Source organism: Solanum lycopersicum, chromosome 6 (assembly GCF_036512215.1).
Source record: "Solanum lycopersicum chromosome 6, SLM_r2.1".
In the NCBI taxonomy this organism is placed as follows: Eukaryota; Viridiplantae; Streptophyta; class Magnoliopsida; order Solanales; family Solanaceae; genus Solanum; species Solanum lycopersicum.
This window is the reverse complement of record NC_090805.1, coordinates 2,225,862-2,252,159: the sequence shown is the minus strand read 5'-3', so window position 1 is coordinate 2,252,159 and position 26,298 is coordinate 2,225,862. Positions and strand designations below refer to the sequence as shown.

At 34.3% G+C, this 26,298-nt stretch overlaps 3 protein-coding genes across 4 annotated transcripts; 2 read left to right on the top strand and 1 right to left on the bottom strand.

Annotated features, from left to right (window-relative positions):
• Positions 1-471: 471 nt before the first annotated feature.
• Positions 472-7,882, bottom strand: LOC101268188 (uncharacterized). 2 transcript variants are annotated; one of them, XM_004240447.5, is made up of 7 exons: positions 7,653-7,882; positions 4,828-4,908; positions 4,256-4,348; positions 3,855-3,974; positions 1,443-1,514; positions 901-978; positions 472-792 (listed from the first exon to the last, which is right to left on the bottom strand). In XM_004240447.5, the coding sequence occupies exons 1-7, from the start codon at positions 7,827-7,829 to the stop codon at positions 601-603; spliced, it is 813 nt and encodes a 270-aa protein (XP_004240495.1). In that variant the 5' UTR covers positions 7,830-7,882; the 3' UTR covers positions 472-600. The 2 variants fall into 2 exon arrangements, with proteins under 2 accessions (XP_004240495.1, XP_004240496.1); XM_004240448.5 differs by lacking the exon at positions 4,828-4,908 and having other exon boundaries at positions 7,653-7,876.
• A 1,435-nt stretch (positions 7,883-9,317) lies between these two features.
• Positions 9,318-12,983, top strand: LOC101267896 (uncharacterized protein At1g03900). The gene is made up of 3 exons (XM_010323523.4): positions 9,318-9,988; positions 11,535-11,795; positions 12,552-12,983. Exons 1-3 carry the CDS (start codon positions 9,497-9,499, stop codon positions 12,621-12,623), a joined length of 825 nt encoding a protein of 274 aa, XP_010321825.1. The 5' UTR covers positions 9,318-9,496; the 3' UTR covers positions 12,624-12,983.
• A 2,421-nt stretch (positions 12,984-15,404) lies between these two features.
• On the top strand, positions 15,405-25,063 carry LOC101267610 (uncharacterized). The gene is made up of 14 exons (XM_004240445.5): positions 15,405-15,670; positions 17,504-17,786; positions 18,566-18,740; positions 19,491-19,574; positions 19,653-19,894; positions 20,337-20,553; positions 21,176-21,255; positions 21,541-21,625; positions 22,126-22,257; positions 22,364-22,477; positions 22,557-22,604; positions 22,956-23,040; positions 24,068-24,124; positions 24,687-25,063. The coding sequence occupies exons 2-14, from the start codon at positions 17,599-17,601 to the stop codon at positions 24,719-24,721; spliced, it is 1,542 nt and encodes a 513-aa protein (XP_004240493.1). The 5' UTR covers positions 15,405-15,670; positions 17,504-17,598; the 3' UTR covers positions 24,722-25,063.
• The last annotated feature ends 1,235 nt before the right edge of the window (positions 25,064-26,298 follow it).

Below are 26,298 nucleotides of genomic sequence, written 5' to 3'. Positions count from 1 at the left end.
TTCAATAACAGGATTTAAAATCTAAAGAAGTTGACACACAAAATAACCAAGAAAGTTCGACATCTGCTATAGAAGGTGGCTCCGCCACTGTCAACCATATGATGTAGTTTTACCTAAAAATAATCAAGCTACTAACAACATACTCAACACGTGGTTCCACATATGGGGTTTGGAGATGCAGTGTTTATGCCGACCTTACCTTACCTCTAGAGCTGCCAAAAGTCAAAAATAATATAAGAGTACACCTATAGCACTTGGCAGAGAAGTCGAAGAATGATATTCATATTTACATCTTCTCAGAGATGCATCGGAGTTTCCAATACACAAATACTGAAAAGAGAAGTTCCTCAGTTTCATCCTCGAACTCGAACATGAGGGATAGGAATCGAAGCACAAGTTCAGAAATAAAAGAGAGAAACACACTCGACTATCGATAACAGCTTAACAAGAATCAGCCCAAGGAAGAGAAAATTATGATTGTTCAACTATTGTAACATTGAAGGTGTATATAAGTTAGATTCACATGAAAATGTTATGTTATCCAGTCTTCAAACAAGCAATTTGAGCACTTGTTAATTGTCTAATCAGAATAAAGTTGAGTTAATCCTTCACAACCTTAACGACTAAACCTGTAGGGCCCTCGACAGTTTTGAGATGGCCGGATCCTAGCAAATCTCTGAGATGAAATCTCATATCTAGTGGAGAGAGTCGAAGGCGCTTCTTTTCCAGAGCAGCCATTGGCATCTCTTTGTACTTACGACGGTTGAGAAAAGACATAAGCTCCTTTCTTCCCTGATATAAATTGCAAAATGATATTAAACATAGTGGCTGCTAGAGGGTGCACAGAATTGTATATATCTTGAATGATATTTGAAAATGGGAAGGAAAGACATGTCAAACCTGTGAGAGGCCCTTGAGAATTGATCCAATATTTGGAATCGCAAACCAGTACATGTTTGGATCAATAAGTTGTCGAGTCTTACAGGGAAGATAAAAGAAAAAACAGAAAACAGCATGAGAATGGAACTGAAACAACAAACAATAATTAAAAGATAGGAAGCTGATATACAAGAAATGGAATTTTGGAATATAATAAGAGAGATGCCACTTCACGTAATAATTCTTTCGGTAACAATCACAAAGGCAAAACACTAGTACTTACATCTTTCACCTAGGGGTATATGAGTTGCATTCAACATTACGACAATTCAATTCAAGGTTCATCCTAGAGGATTCTTATTGGCACCACAAGGAGATTTTCGTTCTCATAAAACTAAGCTTCCATTTTGACAATACTAGAGAACCAAACATAGATTTTTTACCAGTACAAAAAAACAAGTTAATCTATAGGATGCTGCAGCATTAAGGGTATAATAAAGCAAATGCTGTGATAAGACGAGCAGCTCAATTTACATGACAATGAAAAATCTGATTTAGCTTACCAGAAGTCCAGCATTTATTAAGAGGGAGATGTGTTCCTCCTTCACCTTGCCTCCCAAAGACAGAAGTGAACGCTAAAGTCACCAGAAAATAAGAAAGAAAAAGGAAAAATATCCTGTAAGCATAAATATTGAGCTGTTCCAATCCTATACCTCATGTAAGAATAAAGAATCAAACATGACATGCGCCTCCCTTAGTGTATACTTTAATGCTATTATCCAACAATTAAATCATAAACTTAAGTAGAGGACCTTAAGAGTCTCCTGCTCATTTAAAGTAACCATTTTCCTTTACAACATTGATCCAAGCCTCTATGAATGTATATCATATATATCACATAGGTTCATGTACAAAAAGGCTTAGGAAATATCTATTCAGCTTAAGGATAGGAATTTTATCTTTAACCAACTAAATATTGACACAGGCTAACAGCCTTGAATGGATATTGTACAAATACACACAACCAATAAACATTCTGATCTGCAGCTGCACAAGTGACAACATGTTTTGAATTTAATGTATCTAATCAGTACCTCTGTCTAAGGGCCTTGCCTAGAAAAGCTCTACAAGGTGAACTTAAGTCCTTCTCTAGATAAGTTTCTCCACTTATGTGATTATACTGGGTATGTTCTTGTAGTTGTTGTAGTTGTTGTTCTAGACAAGTGACGAGAATTACAAACCTAATGTGTCTTAGATTGCTCAACCCCAAAAAATAATGGCATCTCAACATATAGATGTACAACCAGAGAAAACCTCAAATTATAGTCAGCCCCAAGCGTGGATAAACGAGGAGACTACGATAGGTTGACATCCAATGTAAAGTTATCTAACTATGAAGAATCAATTGAACCCACACACCCCTTGGTAAAAGCACAGTAGATGATCTGTGAATTAGGCAAATGTCGCTGGTTTGAATGCTACCGTAAACAAAACTCTGGTATTTAAGTGGATATGAGTAGAGGAATGAACTCATGATCTACAGTTTTGAACCATGCATCACTAGCCGTTGGGGATTTCTCGATCAGTTAAAAAAACTTGAATCCTCACGGGCTTCATATAGCTAACACCAACTACTTTGGACTGATATGTAGTTGACTGATACTGATCAGGAGAGACAGGCAACTGCTGTAACAGGTTGTATTCCCTAGATTTAGTTTTTTTCAGTATCTTAATGTTACTCGACAAACTACAAAGTAAAATCTAAAAAGCATAAAACCCACATTTCACGGCTTCAGACATAAGCTTGCAAGCAAAAACAGGCCTCTCCTTTGTCATCAAGCATTTCAAATTAAAAATTTAAGATACAAATATCTAGTTCAATTCCATCAACATGCTGAAGGCTGGTTCACTCTCTGACAACAGCAAAAGTTAGGACTATTGTAAGAATAAGGTGCACATAGTATATATGTGTAGCCCATGTCAGAAAGGAGCATACTTTAGGAAAAACTGCATTAACATCTGTTGAAAGAATGCAACATTGCAACGTAAGTTATGTCTTTTTAGCAACTGTCAAGGAATGCCCTAAAACAGAAATTAGAGAAGGTTAGCAGATCAGTCAACCATCAGAAAAAAAAAACATTACCACCAAAATTCCATCTTTAAGCTAAAGCAATCATTGATATAGGATACGTGAAAAAAGAGGAGAAGAAAAAGAAAAGGAACCAATAAATTTCACTTTAATTTTTAAAAGTTAGCAGAAAATACAGAAGGAACAGTGAGCAACTAGATAACCATGGGTGAAAAAATATGAGGCATGGGGACAGAACCGGAGAAGAGGATGAGCTTTGACAAACACTACGAGTTGAATAGAGTAATAGGTTATATAAGAATAAGAAACTTTAGAATTAACTTTTCCATAATAAATTTGCAAGGACCTCTTAAGCTGGTATAATACAATTGATGTTATCACTCTTTAGTCATCCAATAGTTACAACACTAGTTATTTCCTTTTAGCAGTAGTTATTTCCTTATAGTAGTAGTTATTTTCCTGTAAGAGTACTGTTTTTCAATCCAGTTATGTTAGGAAGTCATGTCCTAGTTTCTAGGGGTAGTTATCTTTTAAGTGTTGTATTTAAATTGTCTGTTTGTCTGAGGAAATGGAAGCAGAAAAATTATTCAAGTCTTTCAGTACTTCAAACTCAAGAGATTGCAGGTTCTCTCATAACGAAGCAGAAACAAAACCATAGGTCATAAGAAGAAAACTTCAGATTTCATATTGCAGCGTCCCATAACGAGATCAATAACCAGGGACCATAACAATTGACTTATGAGGTGAAAGGAGAAAACATATATTTTACTCTAGGGCAATGTTATTAGACAATATTTGGCGCATATCATTATGGAAAAGACCACGTATGTACACACAAGTAAATTAAAAAAGAAACTTTCACCGTTCTGTTGAGAAAGTCACTCACAAGTTCTTCATGTCCAATACTGGGATCTAGCTTTAAATGAATTACATGCTCCTTAAACCATTCAAAAACAGAAAGGCCTTCTTGTTTCTGTGTTTCCAATCTTTTGCTGACACGTTCAATCTAAACAAGTAGTCAAGGAAAGTTTTACTATTAGGAAGTTAACTCTCAAACAAAACTGATGACCAATTAAAGCTACCTAGAAAAGAAAATAAGCATTAGTGATGAAAATGAATAGTTAAACATCAGGGAGGCAATAGGATGTGGTACGTATTCGTAGATATAGACAATGACTAGAAACAAGGACAAATGCAGAAATCACTATTCATATCTCTTTATAGGAGGGGAGACGGCAAAGTTTTCAAATGAAATTATTTGCAGAAAGTGAAAGTAATGTCATCAACCTGACTAAGGTAGTCGTCCAAAAACATTATAGCATGATCATCCTGTCCAGTACTCAATTTGAAAGTACGTAGAACTCCTTCCCTCCTTAGAGACTGTGAGGCACAAATATACTCAAAACATCTGTTAGCTATTCTCAGTTGGATCCAATGCATACAAATAACAGAAGAGGGAAAATAATAAAGAAAACAACAGAATATGTAAAGCACTAAGTAAATGGTCATCAGCAACAACAACACACCCAGTGACCAGTGTATATTTATCCCCACAAAGTGGTGTCTGGGGAGGTTAAGTATACACAGACCTTACCCCTAACTCATAGGTAGAGAGGTTGTTTCCGATAGACCCTTCAAAATGATCATAAAAACTGAAAATGAAATCGAAGAGCTATCCATGACAGATTCAACAACCAGTGAAGTCTCTGCACCCACAAGATGTATTCTTCCAAATGCTTTGGACCAAATTTTGTGCGATAATGATCTTACATTACATGAGAGAAAGATGCCTTAAGAAGCAGACTCACGATTTCAGAGAAGACAACTTTTTAGAGTTGTCCGACAATTTCAGTAAATACCTCCAACTCTCTGTCCACTTGTGTCCGGTCCTTTACACTGCTGTATAACTGTGACCGCAAGATGAAAGGCTGAACTGAAACCTGAAAATATTTTAATTTGAGGAGTTGACATATTATAGAACTCTAGAAGAGTACACTGATGCAAAAACGACTTGGAAAGCGTCAAAATACAAAAGAGTGGAATAGTGAAACAACCAGAACTATTGCATTCTTTGGTATGATACAAAATGATTTGTAACGACCTGTTTAGTCGTTTTGAGCAGCAGATTTTAATTCTGGAAAAAGCTGTCTTGGTCGACGGACCCCACGACGGACCGTCGTAGGCACGACGGACCGTCGTAGGCACGACGGACCGTCGAGGGTGTCTCGTTCCAAAATACTTAGAATTCTGAAAATTGGGTACTGGAATCGACTCTCTGAACTTCGTGACGAAGTGGCAGGACGGACCGTCACAGGCATGACGGGCCGTCACAGACTCTTCAGTAAATTTCAATCTCTGAACTCTATGACGGAAGCAGCAGGACGGACCGTCGCAGTCACGACGGCCCGTCACAGGTTGCGTAATCCCAGGCTGAGTCGAATTTCTTTAAATGTTTTAAGGGACGTTTTGGACTATTCTTGCTTTAATTATAAATTTCGTGGTTTAATATTAATAACTCAATTACTTGGGGGTTAAAAGAGATAACCTTGAGTTAATTAGTGGATTAATTCCTCATCTTTTATACTTAATTATATGATAATTAGGGTAAAAGAAAAAGGGTTTGAATAAGAAAAATAGAAAGAACAAAGAGAGAGAGGATCGAACGAGAAAGAGGAGAAACGAGAAGAAGAACAAAGCTTTGGGAACTTGCTTGCTTGATCACTAATCTTCGATGGAGGTAGGTTATGGTTTTTATACTATTCGTAGTTAACTCTTAATAGCGAATGATATGTGTTGGGTTGTATTGTAAAGTCTTCTATATGCTTAATTGTATGCTTGCATGAATATGATTATATAATTGTGATGAAATAAGCATGATGAAGCTATTGAATCCCAAATCTTGAAAACTCCAATCTTGAAAACCCCTTGTTAATGATGATGCCTTGGTATAAAAGAAGGCTTGATGAACTAAAGTAATGAGAGTGATGATGCCTTGGTATAAAAGAAGGTTTGATGAACTAAAGTAATGAGATTGATGATGCCTTGATATAAAAGAAGGCTTGATGAATTAATAGAATGAGATTAGGGGATCGGGTGTCACGAACCGACACGTAGAATTAGGGGATCGGGTGTCACGAACCGACACGTAGAATTAGAGGATCGGGTGTCACGAACCGACACGTAGAATTAGGGGATCGGGTGTCACGAACCGACACGTAGAACTAGGGGATCGGAGTGTCACGTTCCGACACATAGTAGTAGGGGAGCAGAGTGTCACGTACCGACACAAGAATAAAGGTGATGAATCTTGAAAGATGTTAATATACGCAATCTAATAAACCTAATTTCCAAATGAGTATGGTATTGAGGCTTGAGTCCTCATGTGTGAACTTGGCGGTACTTATTAACGATTATAGTACTTGTTGTTGCTACATGTTGAGTAATGTAGTTGATTTTATATTATTATTTGATATATATTGTTTTCTATTTTGAGTTGGCCGATGATATCTACTCAGTACCCGTGTTTTGTACTGACCCCTACTTGTATGTCTCTTTCTTTGTTATATGTGGAGTGCAGCAAACATACCGTCAACTTCAACTCAACCGCAACTCTAGCCAGTCTTCATTATTCCGGATTTCAGGGTGAGCTAATGCTTCTAGCTTGGACTGGATCTTCCTCTTCATGTCTTGATGCCTTGAAGTTCCGGCATGGACTAGCTTTTTATGTATTTTAGCTTCTTAGATACTCTTAGATTTGTAATTTGAGGATAGATGTTCTTGTGATGATGACTTCCAGATTTTGGGATAATAAAAGTTGTCGAGTTTTTAGAAGTTATTTAATTGATTTTCATTAATGAGTTTAAGTCTTCCGCATTATATTGTGTTATTATATTCGCAATGTTGGGCTTTGTATTGATTGGTTCGCTCACATAGGAGGGTAAGTGTGGGTGCCAGTCGCGGCCCGATTTGGGTCGTGACATGATCTCATACCCTCATACTTTGCCTACAGAGGACTTGCTCTATGCAATATGGCACATGAATCATTTTTGCTTCCTCCACAATAACTAGTCAGAAACATGAACATAATTAACATTTAGGTCTCCTGTCCAAGAAAAACTGAATCTTGCATAAAATAATGTATTACTTATACAACGTTTCATTTCCGGCATAAAACTCTGCATTACCAAGTACTAGAATGCCATCAAGCATTTTCACTATATCTTCTAGGATTTTCGACCAACAAATATCTATAGATTAATTTAAACCACAAGTTTCAAAAACCTTTCTATTTTCTTAACACCATGCAAGCCGGACGTTGCCACATAAAATGGGACAAAGAAAGTAATATTGTTGAACTTGAAACCTCATTGTTCTCAACCGTGATTGCCCACTCGGTCACTGCCACGTCGCTATTTCATAGTATTTACTCCGTCCGTCTCAATTTGTTTGTTTTAGTTTCCTTTGTAGTTCTAAGTCAAAACCAGACAAATAAATTGAAATAAATAAAGCATGATTCTACCTTTCTTCTTCTTTGCTATTAGTGTTCATATGTAAAATTACAGGGTTACTAAATTATTCACTGAATAACAACAATCTTATAATTCCTGCTAAAATTGTCTGTTAACTATTTCACTAATTCAACTCATGATTATCAATATTATGTCGAAAAATCAAAAAAAAATACCTTTTCAATACGGGGAAAGTGAGCACGCATCATGCGAAGAGCCACCAGTGTATCACTGAAGTTGAAATTTTCTTCAAGTGATAGTAATTGGTCGTCGTTGAGGTCCGATTCCGGCTCGGGACAGGGCTCGCCGGCGCGTTGCCGTTTCCGGCTTGTTGATGGGCTCGAATTGTCCATTGTTGATACGTAACGAAAATTCTCAGATTACGATATTAAACAACACAAAATTAAATTCATTAAATTCCCAAATTATCGAATGTAAAAGGTCAATTTTGCCCTTGTTTCCTTAGATTTTTCCGATTTTGCCCTCGTGTTAATTCTTTTACTCCCTCCGTCTCATTTCATGTGGCAATATTTGACCGGGCACGGAGTTTAAGAAATAATGAAGACTTTAAAATGTTTACCAAATTGTTCTTCCAAAAGTAAACTCATTTTTCTCTCTCCTGTATTAGGTTATCTTTAAAATTAAGTGAGATCAACAAGGGTAAAAGAGGAATTATACTTTTAAATACTTAACATATGAAGAAATGTGATTTTTTTTTAAACGGACTAAAAAAGGAAATGATGTCACATAAAATAGAATGAATGAGTATCTAACAACATACTTCCTTCAAACATTTTCATTTGTTCAGTATTTGATTTGACGATCATATTTGTGTGCTTAGGTAGACAATCATATGACATATTTTTTATACATTGGATACTACTTTATGAGTTGTAGCAATCTGTTAAAAAAGGATGGTGTGATCCAATAGCTAAACAAAGAGATAGTTTTGAGATCAAAAACAAATGAAGGGTATATGTTATTTATTTTAAATAGTTTACAGGTTACATGCAGCATAAGATCCTTCTTTGTTTGTCTAACTCAAGCAAGATAATAGCAAACACTCGAAATAATTATGGAACACATGCAAATTCAAATTGAAAGATAAGGACGACAAGTCAAAGCAGAAAGAAAGCCTTAGCTAGAGCAATATCAAGGCAATTCACTTGATATATATTTGAGTTGATTTGTATTATATCATATACGACACTTATTATAACATATAGAACGTGTGTGTACTTGGGCACACTAAATATTGAAGAATATAATTTTTTAGCTGAATTCAAATTAAAAAAAACGTTTATATGTTATGCTGATTATTATAAAAACTTAATATAAATTAGTATGATTTGATATAATTTTCGAGTAAGGATAAAATTTTACTTGAATTTAATGAATAATGTTATTATCCAAATAACATATGGTATGAGGAGACAATAAGCTATAATTTTTAATACACAAATAACTTTTTCGTAACTAATTATTAAATAAAATATGCCTTGATCAATATGAGAAAGACACACTCAAGCACTCAATCTATAAACAACTTAAACTTAAAACTCAATCTTACTCAATAAGCACTTTTTTTTTAGTAAAAGTGCTTATTTTTTTCATAAAAAATATTTAAATTGTTCTCAGTGATATCAAATTCTATAATCATTCAATTTACCTTTAATCAAACGTTATTTCTAGTTACGCACTCTACTTTTATTATCCAATTCAATTTTATGAAACAAAATTGACGTATTACCATAAATCTCATTTGTAAAATATCATTTTTCTTTTTTGATTTTTTTTTTTGACCAAATCAAATATATTGGATTCCATACCAAACCCACCGTAAATTCAAAAATATTGTGCCACCTTTAAATTAGTTGATATCTCAATATCTTTTATTTAACTCCCTTAGAATTTACTTCTCTTTTTTTTTCTTTTTCATCATTTTCCCACCATATTTTTTCTTCTATATATATCTATTCTCATCTCTTTTTTCTTCACTTCAAATTACTCAACCAAAACGATGTCGTTTGATGAAGATGAAGAATCCTTCGAGCACACGCTCCTAGTAGTGCGTGAAGTTAACGTCTTCAAAATTCCTCCTCGGCCAACCTCCGGCGGCTACAAATGCGGCGAGTGGCTTCAAACCGACAAGATCTGGTCGGGTAGGCTCCGGGTCGTGTCATGTAAGGATCGGTGCGAGATCCGATTAGAGGATCCCAATTCCGGCGAGTTGTTCGCAGCTTGTTTCGTGCCGCCGGGACAGAGGGAGAATTCGGTGGAATCGGTGCTTGATTCGTCGAGGTACTTTGTGTTGAAGATCGAAGATGGTACAGGGAAGCATGCGTTTATTGGGTTAGGGTTTAGCGAGAGGAATGAAGCGTTTGATTTCAATGTAGCGTTATCGGATCATGAGAAGTATGTGAAGAGAGATATTGAGAAAGATGGTGATGAAGCTGAGACGAGTAGTGATGGTCATATTGATATTCATCCTGCTGTTAACCATCGATTAAAGGTATTATGTTTTAGCTTGATAATGTAGTTTTGTACTTAATGATGAGTAGTAGTACTGCAGCTATATGTTGATTGTGCTCTTCAAAAATGTTGCTTGGATGCTTTTTGGATCCTTTGAAATCAATTAGTGCATATTTGGAGGATTGAACATGGTTGCCATGGCATTTTTGGAGGGTCGGAGTAACATAGTTGAACATATTGTCTTTTTGGATAGTTAATATCAGTATGTATTTTTAGTATATAGTCAAACATGAGAACACGACAATGAGCTCGTAGATCCATCCATGATAATGCCTTGTGCTTCTCTGGTAATTAATTGAGTAGTGTTAGAACCTTAGTGTGCATTTGGCTGCAGGGCCCATATATTTTGAAGTTGTGATTTTTGGAATTTGATTTGTGATAAATTTTACTAGGCTTTGTTTGACTGAATTTGTGCCAAAATTGCCGCTTGGTGGTCTGACTAAATCTGTAATCAACTATAAGCAGCTTAGGTTGAAGTTGAACGAATATATGATTCTGATTAAACGGTCATAAAAAATGAAAATAGGATGTGAACCCTGTGGATTCTAAAAAAGCTCCCTTTCCTCCCTTTTTAAAATTTGTATAGACTGGAATAGATACAGAAAATTCATGTAGCTAACTCCCATCTAACTTGTGATTAAAGTGTAGTTGATTGATTGTTTTCTTCTAAATGTTTTATGAGTGGGATGGTGGTGATTAGAAAGAATAACCTGTCTTTTGAAAAACATGACTTGACATTTCAAAATGGAAATATGTTTCAATTGTGTACACTTGTGAATGAGTTCACAGTAGATTAAAATGCAGTTTGTAGAGTTGGGGAGCATCATATTGCTCGGATTGAGTTTGGAGGCTTGAATTGCTTGCATCCTTAACCAATCTTATTCTGATAATTGAAAATTGAGTACTTTGTTATAATTAGAGGTTAAGTATGGTATTGTGTGAATGTATACCTAAACTGTTCCAGTAAGTTGGTTTTCTCTGTGTGCAACTTATTTCTCAAGTTTTTTATTATCTTGTATTTGATTTTTTAATCGAAATTTAGGTTGCTAATTATGATTAGTTTTGGAACTTGTAGTTTAGATTATAATAGAGTATGAACTATATTCTTTGATTTGTTGTACTCAAGTAAAGGATTGTGAACTTGTGATTTCATGTAGTACGTTGTGGTTCTGTGACAATGTTATTGTGCTTATGGACGGTCAAGTGCTGTTTAGATGAATTAACAACAGTACTTAACAAAAATACATAAGCTACATTGAAAATCCACTAGGGTTCCTTGTTTAAGTCTTTCCTTGAGTTTCAATCAGGAAGATTATCCCCTAGTGGCTGATATTTATTGCGGAAAATTGTTTCTTGTTGAGAGTGCTCATTGAGTGTTGTCCATATCATTGTTTCTTTTTCCATTAAGTGATTTCTAGTTAGTGATTGTTTCACTAGATTCCTGAGTTGTAGTGGTTTGTCCTCTAATGCAGTTAGTTACTCAGTTATTCATCTAAATGAGTAACTTTCGGTAGTTTGCTTCCTAGGAAGGTGAAACCATCAGGATAAACGTGAAGAACAAATCATCTAGTGGAATGGGCATGCTTTCTGCTGCTGTTCAATCAAAGGCCATTACCATTGCTCCACCCCCTAGCGGAGCTAACAAGATCAGGTCTCCTCTTCCACCCCCTCCGAATGATCCAGCTATTTCTCGGAAGACTTCTACCACTGCTAGTATTGCACTCAAGGGGCCAAATGGAAGCTCAATGCAGTCCAGTGATCCAATTTCCGATCTCTCTCAACTTGAGGTATTGTCAGTTCCTTGCCATTTATAATACTTCCTAGTATTGTAGTTCTTTGCATATTGCTAAACCATAAGTCAATCCAGAGACCCTTTGAAAATGCCCCCTTCAATTGGTGGTTAATTGCTCATCTTTTCTTGATTGACAAAATCATGTGGGAGACTTTTGGGATTGTTTGTGTACTGTTTTTCAAAACCTGATAATTGTGGTGTTCACTGTTTGGATCAGCTTGTGTGTACCTCAACTGTTACACGGATACTTGCTACCCCCTACCAACACAGGTACCGGGTAATTCTGTCCACCAAGGTTTGGGCAAATGGAAAGAAATCACCCGGAGTGTTCTTTTGTCTTCTTCATTTTATTTAATAATATATTCTAGTAAACAATTGTTCTGCAAATATTGAAGACAAATCTAGGTGTTTTCACACTGCTAGTCTTTGTGAGAAGGTGTTGAACTATAGGCATAATCAAGTTGATCTATTCAAAGAAAAAACATCTTAGCTGATGATTTAGTTACAGAGGTTTGAAAATTATAGCTTTGGCGTGTTCCATCAGTCATGTTTTATTTATCTTGAACTTTGGTGATACATGTGATAGACATTTTTAATTACTCTTCCGTTCACTTTTACTCGTCACAAGAAGCAGAACGTTAAAAGTATAAGTGAACGGAGGATGTATTTGCTACCCACTGCATCATAAGAAATCCTTTCATCTTTAAGTGAGCAACATTTAATAGCAACATTTCCTTATGGATGTCCACAGAGGAGCCTTCCTTCAGCCACTGGATCTGGTTCGAGCAAGAAGACCACAGCAGCTGGATGGGCAGCATTTTGATATTTTAAGCGTGTAAGAAATATTGATGAAATATATGCTTGTTTATTGTACTAATATAGAAGACTATAGTCTGTATATCCAAATTAAAGTGCAGTTTAGGTACACTAAGCTCTCGCTATACGTAGGGTTTGGAGAAGGGCCAGGTCACATTTGGCATACCTTCTGCTAGTGATTCTTTCCATAATTTGAATCCGTGATCTCCTAGTCATGTGCCGTTATGCCAAGGCTTCACCAAATTTGAAAGAATTAGAAAATGTTTATGTTGTTTCCCATTTCTTGTAAGATAATTGTGTTTATACTTGCTTGACATCTCTTAATTGTACTGTTATGCAATAAAATGTAAACATTTTTTTACACAAATGTTCGGAGTGATTCTTTTTTTCAACCCCTTTCGAGGAGCTTCCAATCTTTTTTGCTCTCTCATTCGAACCCACAATCTCATGATTGAAGCTTGTCATCCAAACAATTTCCTCTTGTTTATTTGAAGTGATCTAGATATGTTTTTGCTTTACGAATACGATGTTTTGGGGGCATTTTTAATAATATCCATTCTTGTTCCTATTAGAATCACTAGTTGTGAAATAGGGAATGAATCACATTGTTTATGAATGAGTGCAATGAACCTCGTTATTCCATTAAGTTCAAGTTGCCATGTGATATGTTTCAAATGTTGTTAGAAACCCTAAGTTAAGTGATATCGACAATTCTATATTGCTCGAACTTAGGTGAAAATAATTTAGTACAATGAATACGAGACATTTTTAATACTTACGAAATGATAGTTATAAAGTTATCACGACACTTAATGTGTTTCTACCTATTCATATGTACAAATATTAGATAAAAATCTATATCGCACTCAAACATCCCTGTTGATTCTTCTTCATCATGAGAACATCGGGGAAAAAAATTGGCACGACGTAAATCTTACGTCATGTAAATTTTTAATTCTACATTCAAAACTAAAATCATATATGTAGTAACTTTTCGAATTAAAGAATTAACCGTTACTCTTGCAACTTTACATTAATCCGAATATAATTCTTTAAGAAAGACTGATTCTCATTCTATATCTAAGTTCGTGTAATATTTTAAGTTGTTAATTATTATGATCTATAGAATTTTTTATGTAACTTTCAAATATATAATAAATTGAAAAGAAAAGTAAAATAAATAAATTGAATAGAAAAAAATTATAAAATTTTAAAAGCACTCTTAATTAAAATTAGACATCACATATTTTCGTAATATTAAAATATAGTGACAAGTGAACATCGTGCAAGGAAGACAATATATCATGAAGAAAAAATTGTAACTGTTTTTGTCATTTATTACTCGTCAACTAACACAAAATTTAGTTGCTCTCATGTACATTTTTTTATTTGAGTCTTTATTTTTATTTTTAATTCATAAAAGTAGTAGATATGCTCACGCACATTCATATGATCAAAATATTGAACGTTACTATCTTTCATTTTTTAAAAAGGCGGAATAATCTGGTGGACCCTCGTATTTGTATCAGTTTGTATTCTGGATACTCCTACTTAGTCTTTTGTCATTTGGACCCCTGAACCTAATCAAAATGAGATTTTTAAACCTCTCTGACCATGTGTGTAGCTCATTCTCATTTACACAAAATGACATGCCATATCTACGTCAGATATATTAATGCCATGTCATAATTATTTCATAACGATTTTTAAAAATTATTAATCAAAATATTTAATAAAATAATAAAATCTTAAGTTATTTTTTAGAGTATATTTCACCATTTTCTATTCAACTTTTTCTTCAACTTCATTACTCCAATTTCATGTTTTGTTATGTTTTTATGTTTTTTGTTTGATATATTGATATGTTTGTTTAATGATAGAAAAAGTTTAATGGAAAAAGATAAAACCTCCCCACATCCAATTCCCAATTCCCTGCCAAAATTCATGGAAGTTAGGAGGAGGAAAGGAAAATGGTGATGGTGTGCGCTGGAGATGTAGACAGCTGAGGGAGAGAGTTTATTGATTTCGCTGACAAAAACGGCGACGACGGTGGTGATGACTTTTCCATAGATTTTGAATGAAAATGGGGAAAAGGATGGGATATTTGATGAAGAAGAAGAAATTTTTAATTAATTAATTTTTAAAATTTATTTATTATATAATTTTGATTTTTTTATCCAAAAATACTATTCACTCGCGTTAAGGAGTGTGAAATCACACACATTCGCCAACTCACCCATCTTAAAGCCACATAAGCATGGTCAATGATGAGGAGGGTCCGATATATTGTGTTTTACTGAGTCTAAGGGTCCAGATGACAAATAGATAAGTAGAAGGATTCAGAATACAAACAGATACAAGTATAAGAATTCACCGGACCATTTCGCTTCTAAAAAAACACAAATTTTATTACTTCTCAAAGTTTCTTTAAATAAAAAAAATTGAAAAAGCGAGACAAAATAGTTGCCGTGAAACTATTTAATAAAAAAACACATATATGTTTTTTATATTCTAAAATCGGTTATTTGAACTATTTGTACTACCCTCTAATTTTAAATGTGCATATATAAGTAGACAGATAAACCATCAAAAGTTAAACAAACAAACACACTTATCCTATATGTCTATTTGTTCAACTTTATATAAATTCAAGCGATTATTTCATTAGCTAAAATTAAGTTATAAAATACATTTATATCATATACCTAATATAAACACGCTCAACTATTAACGAGTGACACAGATATCGAGAAAAAGAATAAATAGGAAAGGGGAGAAAGCTGATCCAATAGCTTACCAAAATCACTTGTAACCAGAGAAACTGCCGGTTAACTGTCTTCTTCTTCTTTTCCCCATTTTTTACTTCTTACTTCAAAAAAAAAAAAAAAAAATAACAACAAAAAAAAAAAAGAGAAAAAATTACTACATAATAATACAAATTCTATTTGTCCATATTCATATATATATAAACAAAGAAAAATTTTACACCATTTTTAATCAATCTGAATATTATTGTATCTCTCAATCTTCTTCTCCATCTCAAAAGATTTGTGGGTAAGCTCAAATATTGTTTTGCATTTATGTTACTTAATTTTTTTTATGCTATGCTTTTTATTAAATCATGTGGGGAAGTTTGTATTTTTTGGTTTGGTGTAAAAATTTGTCATTTTGAAATGTGAGTTTCCAAGATTGGTAATTTTCCTTTGTGGGTTTGCTTTGACTTGAAATAAAGTTTTGATCTTTGATGAAGATTGTATCTGTACTAGTGATGATCTCGGATTTAGAAGCGAGAGGTGGAGTCAGGATTTTTAGTTTATGGTTTCTGAATCACAATCTATTTTGGTTCTTTTTTTTTCATATTCTTTTTGTAATGTGGAGATTGGATTTATGAATTCTTCATTTGGGTATGAGACAAGTGTGATGACTGGTCTGGGTGTTGGGTATTTTGTTTGGATTTCTTCTAAATAGAGTTAAAAAGTTATGTATACCATTTAACTTGCCTTCAGCTGACATCTATGCTGTTAAACTTTGTGTGTGCAGATATAGACACTTAAACTTGTATAAAATTGAACAAATATGCACATTCGTCCTACGTGGCATCCTATAGGACAATTTTGTGTCCTATGTGGCATTCTACGTGTAGTATGTCATGTAGAATGTCTAGTTGTGCACATCCTAAGTTGAGGACATAAATGCTAACTGAAGTCAAGTTAAACAAACATATTTATGTATTATGAACTTTCAAGATACTCAACAATGAATGTGAGTTTGCAAGATTGTTCTTTTTTCCTTGGTGGGTTTGTTTTGATATGAAACAATGTTTTGATCTTTGATGAAAATCATCTCGTACCGATGATGATTGGATTCAGAGGTAGAGTCAGGATTTTAGTTTATAGTTTATGATTTTTGGATCACAATACAACAAACCCAACCTAATCTCATAATTAAGGTCCGAAATATGTAGATTGGATATATGAATTCCTTTTTTGTGTATGAAACAAACACAATGTGGGTGTGAGTATTTTGTTTTGATTTTTCAAAAGAGAGTGAAAAGTTAACCAAATTTGCATGAACTCATAATCTCAAGTGATTGTTTATTTTCCTTTCTGGATTTTTTTCGATTTGCCAGAAAGTTTTGATCTTTGATGAAAATCACTTCATTCCCGATGATTGGATTGGATCAGCTACTGCTACAATCATATTTTAAGTATCTTAATGGGAAGAATAGTTTTGTTACTCTATCATTATATGTTTTTTTGAGGCTCTATTTTGGGAATATCTTGATTTTGGTATGTTTAGCATTTAACTAATGATAAAAGAAGATGACTTTGTATGCACTTATAGTTTGACTATGAGTTTGCAAGATTCTTCATTTTCTTGGTGGGGTTGTTTTAATTTGCAAGAAATGTTTAATCTTTGATGAAAATCACCTCATTAACGAAGATTGGATTGGATCGAATGTGCTACTTTCATAATCATATTGAGTACGTTTATGAATGGAATAGTTTATTATTTTGTCATGATATGTTTTATTGAGGTTCTGTGTTTGGTAATATCTTATTTTGGTGGAAAACCAGACTAAAATTGGATCTAACCAATGATAAAAAAGATGGCTTTGGTATGCTCTGAGTTGATTCCTATATGTGTATTTGGTAATTATGATGGTTCGAAATGAAATCTTGATCTCGGTGGAACAAAAATATTTAGAGTTGAATAATGTTACTGTCAAAAGCAGATGACTTTGATATGTTCGGCACTGAATCCTAAACAAAAAGTTGGGTTTAACTGCTCTTTATTGTCAAAAGAATAGATGACTTTGGTATATTCTGCATTTACTTGTTAATTTTATGCATTTGCTTGTGTGTTTGTTCAACAATTTGTTAATAGGTTTTCACTTCGGGGGTATGATTGTAAGTCGGATTACAATGAGTATCTGGTCCGAGTATTCCTTATGTGTTGCTTCATGTGCTGAGGATATGTGAATGGATTCAGCAAGAGGTTGGTTCCAAAAATTGTCATCAACCAAGAAGGATCCAATGGCCGGTGATGGCAAGCCACCGTCAGCCGAAGAGGCTTCCAATATAACAAAGCAAAGGGTTGCTGCAGCAAAACAATACATTGAGAAACATTACAAGGAGCAGATGAAAAATTTGCAGGAGAGAAAAGAGCGGTACGACAATAGATGCTACTTTTGTCTTACGACTTCCCTTTAGTTTCTAGACTTTTTCCTTTACGCAACATTATTTTGTACCTTAATTTCATGTGAGACATGTTCCTCAAAAGACGGAGAGGCATTCAGTTGCCGTGATGAGTTGAAAATCAACACTTGAATCTAGATTCAGATATGGGCATGCTGTTTTCTTGATTTAAATGTTACTCCCTTCGTTTCAATTTATTGTCTTAATACCCTTTTTAGTCCGTTTAAAAGAATGTTTCTTTCTTTTCTTGACGACTCTTTAGTTTCAACTTTCCACATGACATTTTTAAGACTACAAGATTAAAAAGTCATTTTGGTACATTCAACATATCTTTAGTTTACGACCACAAGATTCAAAAGTGTTCTTTACTTTCTTAAATTCCGTGTCAAGTCAAAACTAGACAATTAAACTGAAATGGAGGGAGTATATCATTGTAACTCTTGTATAACTGATATATTGTGAAATAGTCGAACTTCTCAAATAGTTGTGGCGGAACAATTTAGCCAACTTCAAACATAGCAAAGAGACTGCAAGAAAATTATATCATGTTCAATATAGCAATATTAAAGATGTTACTACCAGCTATTCCTTTGAAATACTCTGCATGATTGGTTAGCCTCATTATATTATAACTAGACTGAGCTTTACGGGATTTTTCTATTCAACAACTATACTATTGACATATTTGAAATTTCTGCATTCTATAATGCTTTAATTTCGATTTCTTTCCTTGTTCTCATTTGGCCTGCAGTCGAGTTTTACTAGAACAAAAGCTGGCAGATGCCGATGTCTCACAGGAAGATCAAACTAACCTACTGAAATTTTTGGAAAAGAAGGAAACTGAATACATGCGACTCCAGAGGCATAAAATGGGAGCTGATGATTTTGAATTATTAACGATGATCGGAAAGGGTGCATTTGGAGAGGTAATGTTTCTATCAAAAACATCTAAGTTCCTTGTTCACGCATCTGTTCCTAGTATAATATTTATTCTGTTACTAGTGTAATTTTCTGTTCTCCTGATCCTCCCTTTTTGCCTTAACTCTGCATTTGGAAGTTAAACATTCGGATGTAAAAATAATAAATCTTAGACCTCCCTATTTCCCAATGCTCCGAAAAAACATTGTCGATAATTGCATGTTAATGCTCCTCACGGTGAATCATCTGAATATTTTAAGGCGTCAGTATCGAGAATCTCTTTTGTAATATGTCATAACAATAACAACATATCCAATGCCCAACAAATAGGGTCTTGAGAGAGTCCTTACCCCCTCCCTATCTTGGAGGTAAAGAGGTGGTTCTCAATAAGCCCTCGTCTCAAGGAAAAAGAAATAGCAGAAGTAAAGAAGCCATAACAAAATATTATAGGAAGAAAGACAAAATATTCTGGCAAAAGGACAATAACTACAACAAAATAATACAACAATTGAAGTACATGACACTACGGAACTACGGCTACTAGCGTCGAAGGATTATATGTTGTGGCAATGCAATTTATATTTGTGGTTTATGGTACTAATTTCCTGCATTTGTCTATATCCCTTGAGGTATATTTGTGGTACTAATATTTACAGGTTATATATGTTGTTAATGCCATGCTTGTAATGGTACTTAAGGCTTAGTTCTTTGTCGGAAAAAAAAGCCAATCTGCATGATTGGTTTCTCTATTATTACAGGTCAGAATTTGTAGAGAAAAAACAAGTGGTCAGGTATATGCAATGAAGAAGCTAAAGAAATCAGAAATGCTTCGTAGAGGACAGGTACGTGATTGTATGATCATCAAATGCAACTCCCAATTCTACCACTATATTTACCAAGTCCTTAGCTTTTCATATTAGGTTGAGCATGTGAAAGCTGAAAGGAATCTTCTTGCGGAGGTGGACAGTGATTGCATTGTCAAACTGTATTATTCTTTCCAAGATGACGATTATCTGTATCTTGTTATGGAATATCTACCCGGTGGGGATATGATGACACTACTCATGAGGAAGGATATATTGACTGAAGATGAAGCCAGATTTTATGTTGCAGAAACTGTTTTAGCAATTGAATCTATCCATAAACATAACTATGTACACAGGTGGAGATTTGATCTTATACCTGAATGTCATATGTTATGCTTTGTATTTACCAGCCTGTTTGGACAAGCTTCGGAGAAGTTGAAAGTGTTCTTTTCTTAACAAAAAATGCTTATTTTAGAAAAAAATAAGTGTGCTTGAGACTTTGAGTAGTAAGAAAAGCTGTTTTTCGGAAGCTAAAACAACTAGCTTTTTTATTAAAACACTTTTGGAACATTGACCAAGCACAAAGTACTGCTCTAATATTGCAAAAGTGCTTTTCAAATTAATTAATCAAATGCAAATTGCTACTCTCTCCATAAGTACCTTGTGGAAAAGCAGTTCTGACAAAAAACGCTTTTCAAACTAAGCAGATTTTGGAAGCTTTGGATAAACAGGTTATTCATTTGTTCCGATTTCTTTAAAACACACTAACTTTGTGCAGCCACCTTTTATTTGTTACAGAGACATTAAGCCTGATAACCTGCTACTCGATAGATATGGTCATTTAAAACTATCAGATTTTGGACTATGTAAGCCTTTAGACTGCAGTACTCTTGAAGAGAAGGATTTCTCAGTGGGGGATGGTGCCAATGGAGGTTCCAAGAGTGAAAGCCCCACGGCTCCCAAACGCACTCAGCAAGAGCAGCTAGAAAACTGGCAGAAAAATAGGAGGATGCTTGTAAGTTTATCCCCATGTGGGTATTCTCATTCACTGTACATTTTCCATTTCTTGTATTTACTGCGTTTATTCTTCATAATTAGCCATCAAATCTTAGTCTCTTAATGGCTATTAGTCTTCTTAAACCGTTGGGACATCTTCGTTATTTGATGAGATGTTTGTTTAAACCTAATTATATATATTTACACACTCATGTGGTCGTTTAGTGAGTAAATGGAGTGTAAGTTCTTTCCCCCATATTCTATTGTTGTGTTGAGTTTCTTCTTTATGGTAATTTGTGCTCCTCGTTTTTATACTAGAAGAGCTTGTTGAATCTTTCGGGATACACCTATACTAGGTGAAATATCCTTAAGGACAGTGTCTTTGACACAACTCAAGTTTTTCATGAATACTTAACAGTTTTCGTGGTCAAGTATTTTCTGTAAGATTTCCAGCAGACACTACTTCACATCTTATTGGAGCATGTCATTCTCTGGTCGGTAATGAAACTTAAACAGTTGTTGTCTGTTAACTTGCTGACTTACACATGAGCATTCTTTTATGTGGTTTTTTGTTAAGATTTTGATTGTTCGCTTAAGCTGTTCTCTTCATATATTTAATTCAAGTTGTTTGCATAATCCAGGCTTATTCTACAGTGGGTACACCAGACTATATTGCTCCAGAGGTCCTGCAGAAGAAAGGTTATGGAATGGAATGTGACTGGTTAGTACACTTCTTTATTTTATGATGAGGACTTTGAATGCACATTTTTGCTAATATTTTGGGGAACTTTGATCTTGTGTCCTTCAAAGTAATAGCTCTTGTTGTAAAATTTCTAGTCGTTCTTTCACCCGTTACTCCCAATCTCTTCAATTCACTCTCGCCTCGTTCTCTTCTCTCTTTTTCTTTTCTGCTTTTTTTTTTCATTTTAAGGGAGGATAGTCCATATGCTTTATATGTTTCGCCTCTTTGTATCCATTTGCTGTAAGATTCGATTTTATTCTGCAGGTGGTCGCTTGGTGCTATTATGTATGAAATGCTCATCGGTTATCCGCCTTTCTATTCTGATGATCCCATGTCAACTTGTAGGAAGGTGATCAATCATGACCACCTGTATATGTTCCATCATTTGTTTCTTTTTGGCTTGCATGATGCTTAGATTCTATTGGTTCTCCTTATAAAATAAAAAGTTAAATGTCAAAAACACATCTAAGCTATCAGTTTTTCGCGATTTTCATACCTCAACTATCTATTTTTTTTCTCTTTATCTACCTAAAGTATCACTCTCTTTGTTTTTAAACACACCTCGATGCTGAGTTGGCCTACATGCTCTTGTGTCGATTGTGAACAAATATTTGGCCAATTCAACAATATGAAACTGCCAAAAGGTGATAGTTTAGGTAAATAGAACAATGGATAGTTGAGAATGAAACTCGCGAAAAAGTGATAATTTAGATGTGTGTTTTACCATCAACTCTAAATAAAATAAAATAGATTCTATTGATTCTTCAAATAGTTTTCTCTCTTCACCGAATACTACATGAAAGCTCCCACATAATTGTATCATCTCAAAGATTACCATTGCATATGCAGATAGTTAACTGGAAAAATCATTTAAAGTTTCCTGAAGAAGTAAAGCTATCTCGAGAGGCCAAAGATATTACAAGCAAACTTCTTTGCAATGTCACCGAGAGACTTGGTTCCAACGGCACAGATGAAATAAAGGTGTTGTTCTGGTGTGTCTTAAGCTATGTTCCTGCATTAGATCTAGGGGTTAACTGCAACCGTAACCTCGTGGTTTCTTTTCTCTATTTCCTTTTTCACCGCTCAGGTCCACCCGTGGTTTAAAGGGATAGATTGGGATAAAATATATCAGATGGAAGCTGCTTTCATTCCTGAAGTCAATGATGAATTGGACACCCAAAATTTTGAAAAGTTTGAAGAGGTATCCCTGTGCATCATTCTCTTAAACTTTTAGTTATAATTATTTCACTCATTTATGAAATATTTTGGTTGGGTTGCAGTCTGAATCTCATTCTCAGAGTACGTCAAGATCTGGTCCGTGGAGAAAGGTATTCATTCTCATTATTATGTGGACATGTCATTTGATTTTACATTTTATTTAGGCATAATACATAAATATACACCTTAGCTTGAGCTCAACTGACAAATAAACACTCCAACTTTGAGAATGCACATGTAGACACCTCAACTGAACCCATTGTGTCTCGTGGACACCCCATGCTGATGTGGCATATGCACCTTGGAGGTGCCGAGATGACCATTTTCTAATTCGGGAGTGTTCAATTAACACAGTGGAGACTAGTTGAGGTGTCTAGATGTGCATTCTCAAGGTTTTTACAGTTTCTTGGGTGACCCTTGGTAATTCCTATTTATCTTATTCTTACCCATCATTTGTACAGATGCTCTCGTCTAAGGACATTAACTTTGTCGGGTACACGTACAAGAATTTCAAAGTCGTGAATGATTGTCAAGTGCCTGGAATGGGTACTTTCTTCATCTCTGCTTCTCCGTACGCATGTCCAATTAATCATGCTCCTCTAATAACATCTGAAAAATATCAAGCTTAATGTCCAATATGTCACATGTGTAAATTGGAATCGTAACTTTAACCCACACATTCAAGCAGAAGAAATTGAGAGGACTGTGAAAAGGAAAGGATGGAACAATTAAATATATGAAGTTAATAACCATTTTGTATTCTCACTTTTTCATGGATGGACTTCTCTTAAAACTGATTGTTTCTTTTGCTCTCGTGGACCTGCTAAATTTTTTTCGAAATACTTGCTGTTGTGACCTGATTCTAGTTTGGAAATATTGTCGTTAGAGTATGGTATCACATTTGGCAGCTAGAAGTAGACGTTAGGATGAGTAAGACAGGTATCCAGTTTCATGAGATCAAAACACAATAACATAGTGAGGTTCTAATTTTAAAGGTACATTACATGGTTGAACCTTGTTTTGTTAATTTCTTCTCGTAGCTGTTTGCTGCTTTTATTTCTCAACTAGCAACTAAACGCTCAAACTTTGAGTATAAACATCTAGTCTCCTCAACTCGTCTCCACTATGTCAGTTGAACATTCCAACTTACAAAATGATCATCAAAACACCTCCAAAATTTATGTGAACGTCAGCATTGGGTCTCCACGAGATACAGTGAGGACAAGTTGGAGTGTTAGTTGCCAATTGAGACGAAGTTGAGGTATCTAGATGAGCACTCTCAAAGTTTGAGTGCTTACTTGCCTTTCATGCCAAGTTTACGTTCCCCTGTGGTTGTTCGTCATTCAATTCTCAGTAATATGATATCTGAGAGCCCTCAAACGTCTCGGACATCATGAGTACAAAGGATAATTAGTTGCTTTGCATTTACCTTCTTTTATTTTTGTTCGTCGTTGTGTACGTTAACTTCTAGATGTTTCAAGTGTTTCTCTGGTATAATTACCCTTATATAGCTTTGACTGGCTGATATCTATGATCATCATTGACTTCGATGTCTCTTTTTGTTTTTTGACAGTTGATCTGGAGAAAACAACTGGCAAGCCCAAGAAACCAACAATTAAATCATTGTTTGGTAATACTTCTCTATCCTTTTATCGATACAACTTAGTCTCACTTGATTCTATTTGGAGTTCTTTCTCTTCTTGTACGCTAGATTTTCTGTGAATTAAACGGAAGTTGTCTGTCAAATGAGTCTTGGTGAGGGTCTAACGGAAACAATCTCTATACCTTCACAAGGTAGGGGTAAGGTTGTGTATACTCCACCCTCCCCAGATCTCACTTGTGTCTTGTGGGATTACACTGGGTGTGTTGTTGTTGTCATCGTCTTGTATTGCCTTTTGCTTGACATGCAACACTCGTTATGAGGGGCGCATTCTACTATTCTTCCTTTTGCTTCAACTCTTGAACGTTAGATTAAAAGAGGGCAACCCGATGCACTATGCTCATATAATGCATGGGGTCTAGTGAAAGGTCGGGGACCACATTAGGTCCATTGTACCGATTATCTTGCATTTCTGCAACACAGTATGTTTCCACGACTTGAACTTTTGACCTCCTGGCTAAAACAACACACTGTTTCGATTTGGAAACTTCAGTGAAGTGTAATCTTGTAAATTTTGTCTTTGATTCAACAGGGAACGAGTCAGAAACATCAGAAGAGAACTCATGATCAACGATGAGGAGTTGCTTGAATCTCTTGCCTCAGCAACGTACGAGTTTCTGAAAAAGCAGAATATAGCTACACGTTCTCCTTAAACCTGATCAGCAGCGCGAATTAGTACAAGTTTTTGACAGTAAGTTAGAGAGTCTATTTGATCTGAAATAACTATTTATTGAATTAAAAGATTTTGAGAGAAATAGATTGTCTACTTGAAACAAGTCATTTTTCAACCATTGATTGTAATTTACAATTTTGTTTACAAGATTTAGATGTAATAATTGACATGTTTGATATTGTAAATTAATATTCTTTTGGAATTAGTGTCATAATCAGAGTTTAACATCCAAAGAATGACGTTTACATGCTAGTTTTCATCTCTTAACCAGAAGTCTCATATTCAAGTTTTGAAAATGGAAAATCCCCATATAACAGTGTGATATTAATCAGAACAATGTGATATTAATCAAAACAGTGAATATCGACTATCATATGTTTATAGCAAGGAATTAGCTTAAATTGTTGTTGTTGGTATTATTGTTAGTTATTATATACAAGAAAAATGTTGGGCTAATAGTTTGGTGAGGTGTATTCAACAAAATAGACATATTTGATGGGATAAGAAGATGTAACAACTAAGATACAACAAAGTGTGCAGGTCTTTGCCGGAGATTGTGATGGAGCGAAAAGTATTTATTCATTATATATCTTAGATTTTTAGTTCGAGTCTAGATATAGAATTATCTGTGGAAAAAAAAATATGTTGCCCTCAAAATGAATTTTTTAATTAATGTAAATCTAATTTAACCAAATCTCGATAAAAAATTTCAGATGGTTAATCAAAGAAAGACGTTATAACTAAAACACAACAAAGCATTTTAATTATGATATATAAGCACTAAATCATAAATTAATGGTAATAGTCAAATTGTCACTAAATATATGTTTTTAGCAGTTATTAACGTTCTTTAGTAAATGTTCTTAAAACCTATAATGATATTGACCTAATGCAAATTAACTAATATCGTTAAAGTCTTTAACACTCTTTATAAATGTATATACTTACTATCGCTAAAAACTAATTTTGCTACAGTAAATACAACAATATAAGTTAACAAAATCCATGATTTAAAAGTTGATGGATTTTTTAAGCACGAATATCAATTAATCGAATAATACCAACCATTAGGTCGGAAATTAAAATATAAAATGTAATAATTAAAACAAATAAATTATACATATGTTATATTTTCTAATTGTAAAAGATTATAATGAGAATAAGTATTTTTCCATATTTAAATAAATATTTTTGGCAATAAAATTTTTCCATATGAATTCAAATTTATGAATTATCAATATCAAAATAGACCTAAGACACCTAATGATGACATTTATTGAATTTCTGATAATGCAATTTTTTTTTTAAAGACATGACAACACTAACCATAAATAATTATTTTAATAATGGAGATATTAAAGTTTAGTATTTAAAAAATACGGTACACATTAACTTGCATTCGACATTCACATTAAATCTTACAAATTTGTTAAATTTAAGTTATAAAGTAATGTAAATATATGTATCAATT

Bases quoted from the DNA above. Each gene is read 5' to 3' on its own strand.
- LOC101268188 (XM_004240447.5), bottom strand. From the start codon at position 7,829: ATGGACAATTCGAGCCCATCAACAAGCCGGAAACGGCAACGCGCCGGC. The intron at 3,975-4,255 runs GTTGATGACATT...CTACTTGTTTAG, and splicing joins TGGACGACTACCTTAGTCAG to ATTGAACGTGTCAGCAAAAG. The intron at 979-1,442 runs GTAAGCTAAATC...CTTCCCTGTAAG, and splicing joins TAATAAATGCTGGACTTCTG to ACTCGACAACTTATTGATCC.
- LOC101267896 (XM_010323523.4), top strand. From the start codon at position 9,497: ATGTCGTTTGATGAAGATGAAGAATCCTTCGAGCACACGCTCCTAGTA. The intron at 9,989-11,534 runs GTATTATGTTTT...TTTGCTTCCTAG, and splicing joins CTGTTAACCATCGATTAAAG to GAAGGTGAAACCATCAGGAT. The intron at 11,796-12,551 runs GTATTGTCAGTT...GGATGTCCACAG, and splicing joins CCGATCTCTCTCAACTTGAG to AGGAGCCTTCCTTCAGCCAC.
- LOC101267610 (XM_004240445.5), top strand. From the start codon at position 17,599: ATGGATTCAGCAAGAGGTTGGTTCCAAAAATTGTCATCAACCAAGAAG. The intron at 22,605-22,955 runs GTATTCATTCTC...TCATTTGTACAG, and splicing joins GATCTGGTCCGTGGAGAAAG to ATGCTCTCGTCTAAGGACAT. The intron at 24,125-24,686 runs GTAATACTTCTC...TTGATTCAACAG, and splicing joins AACAATTAAATCATTGTTTG to GGAACGAGTCAGAAACATCA.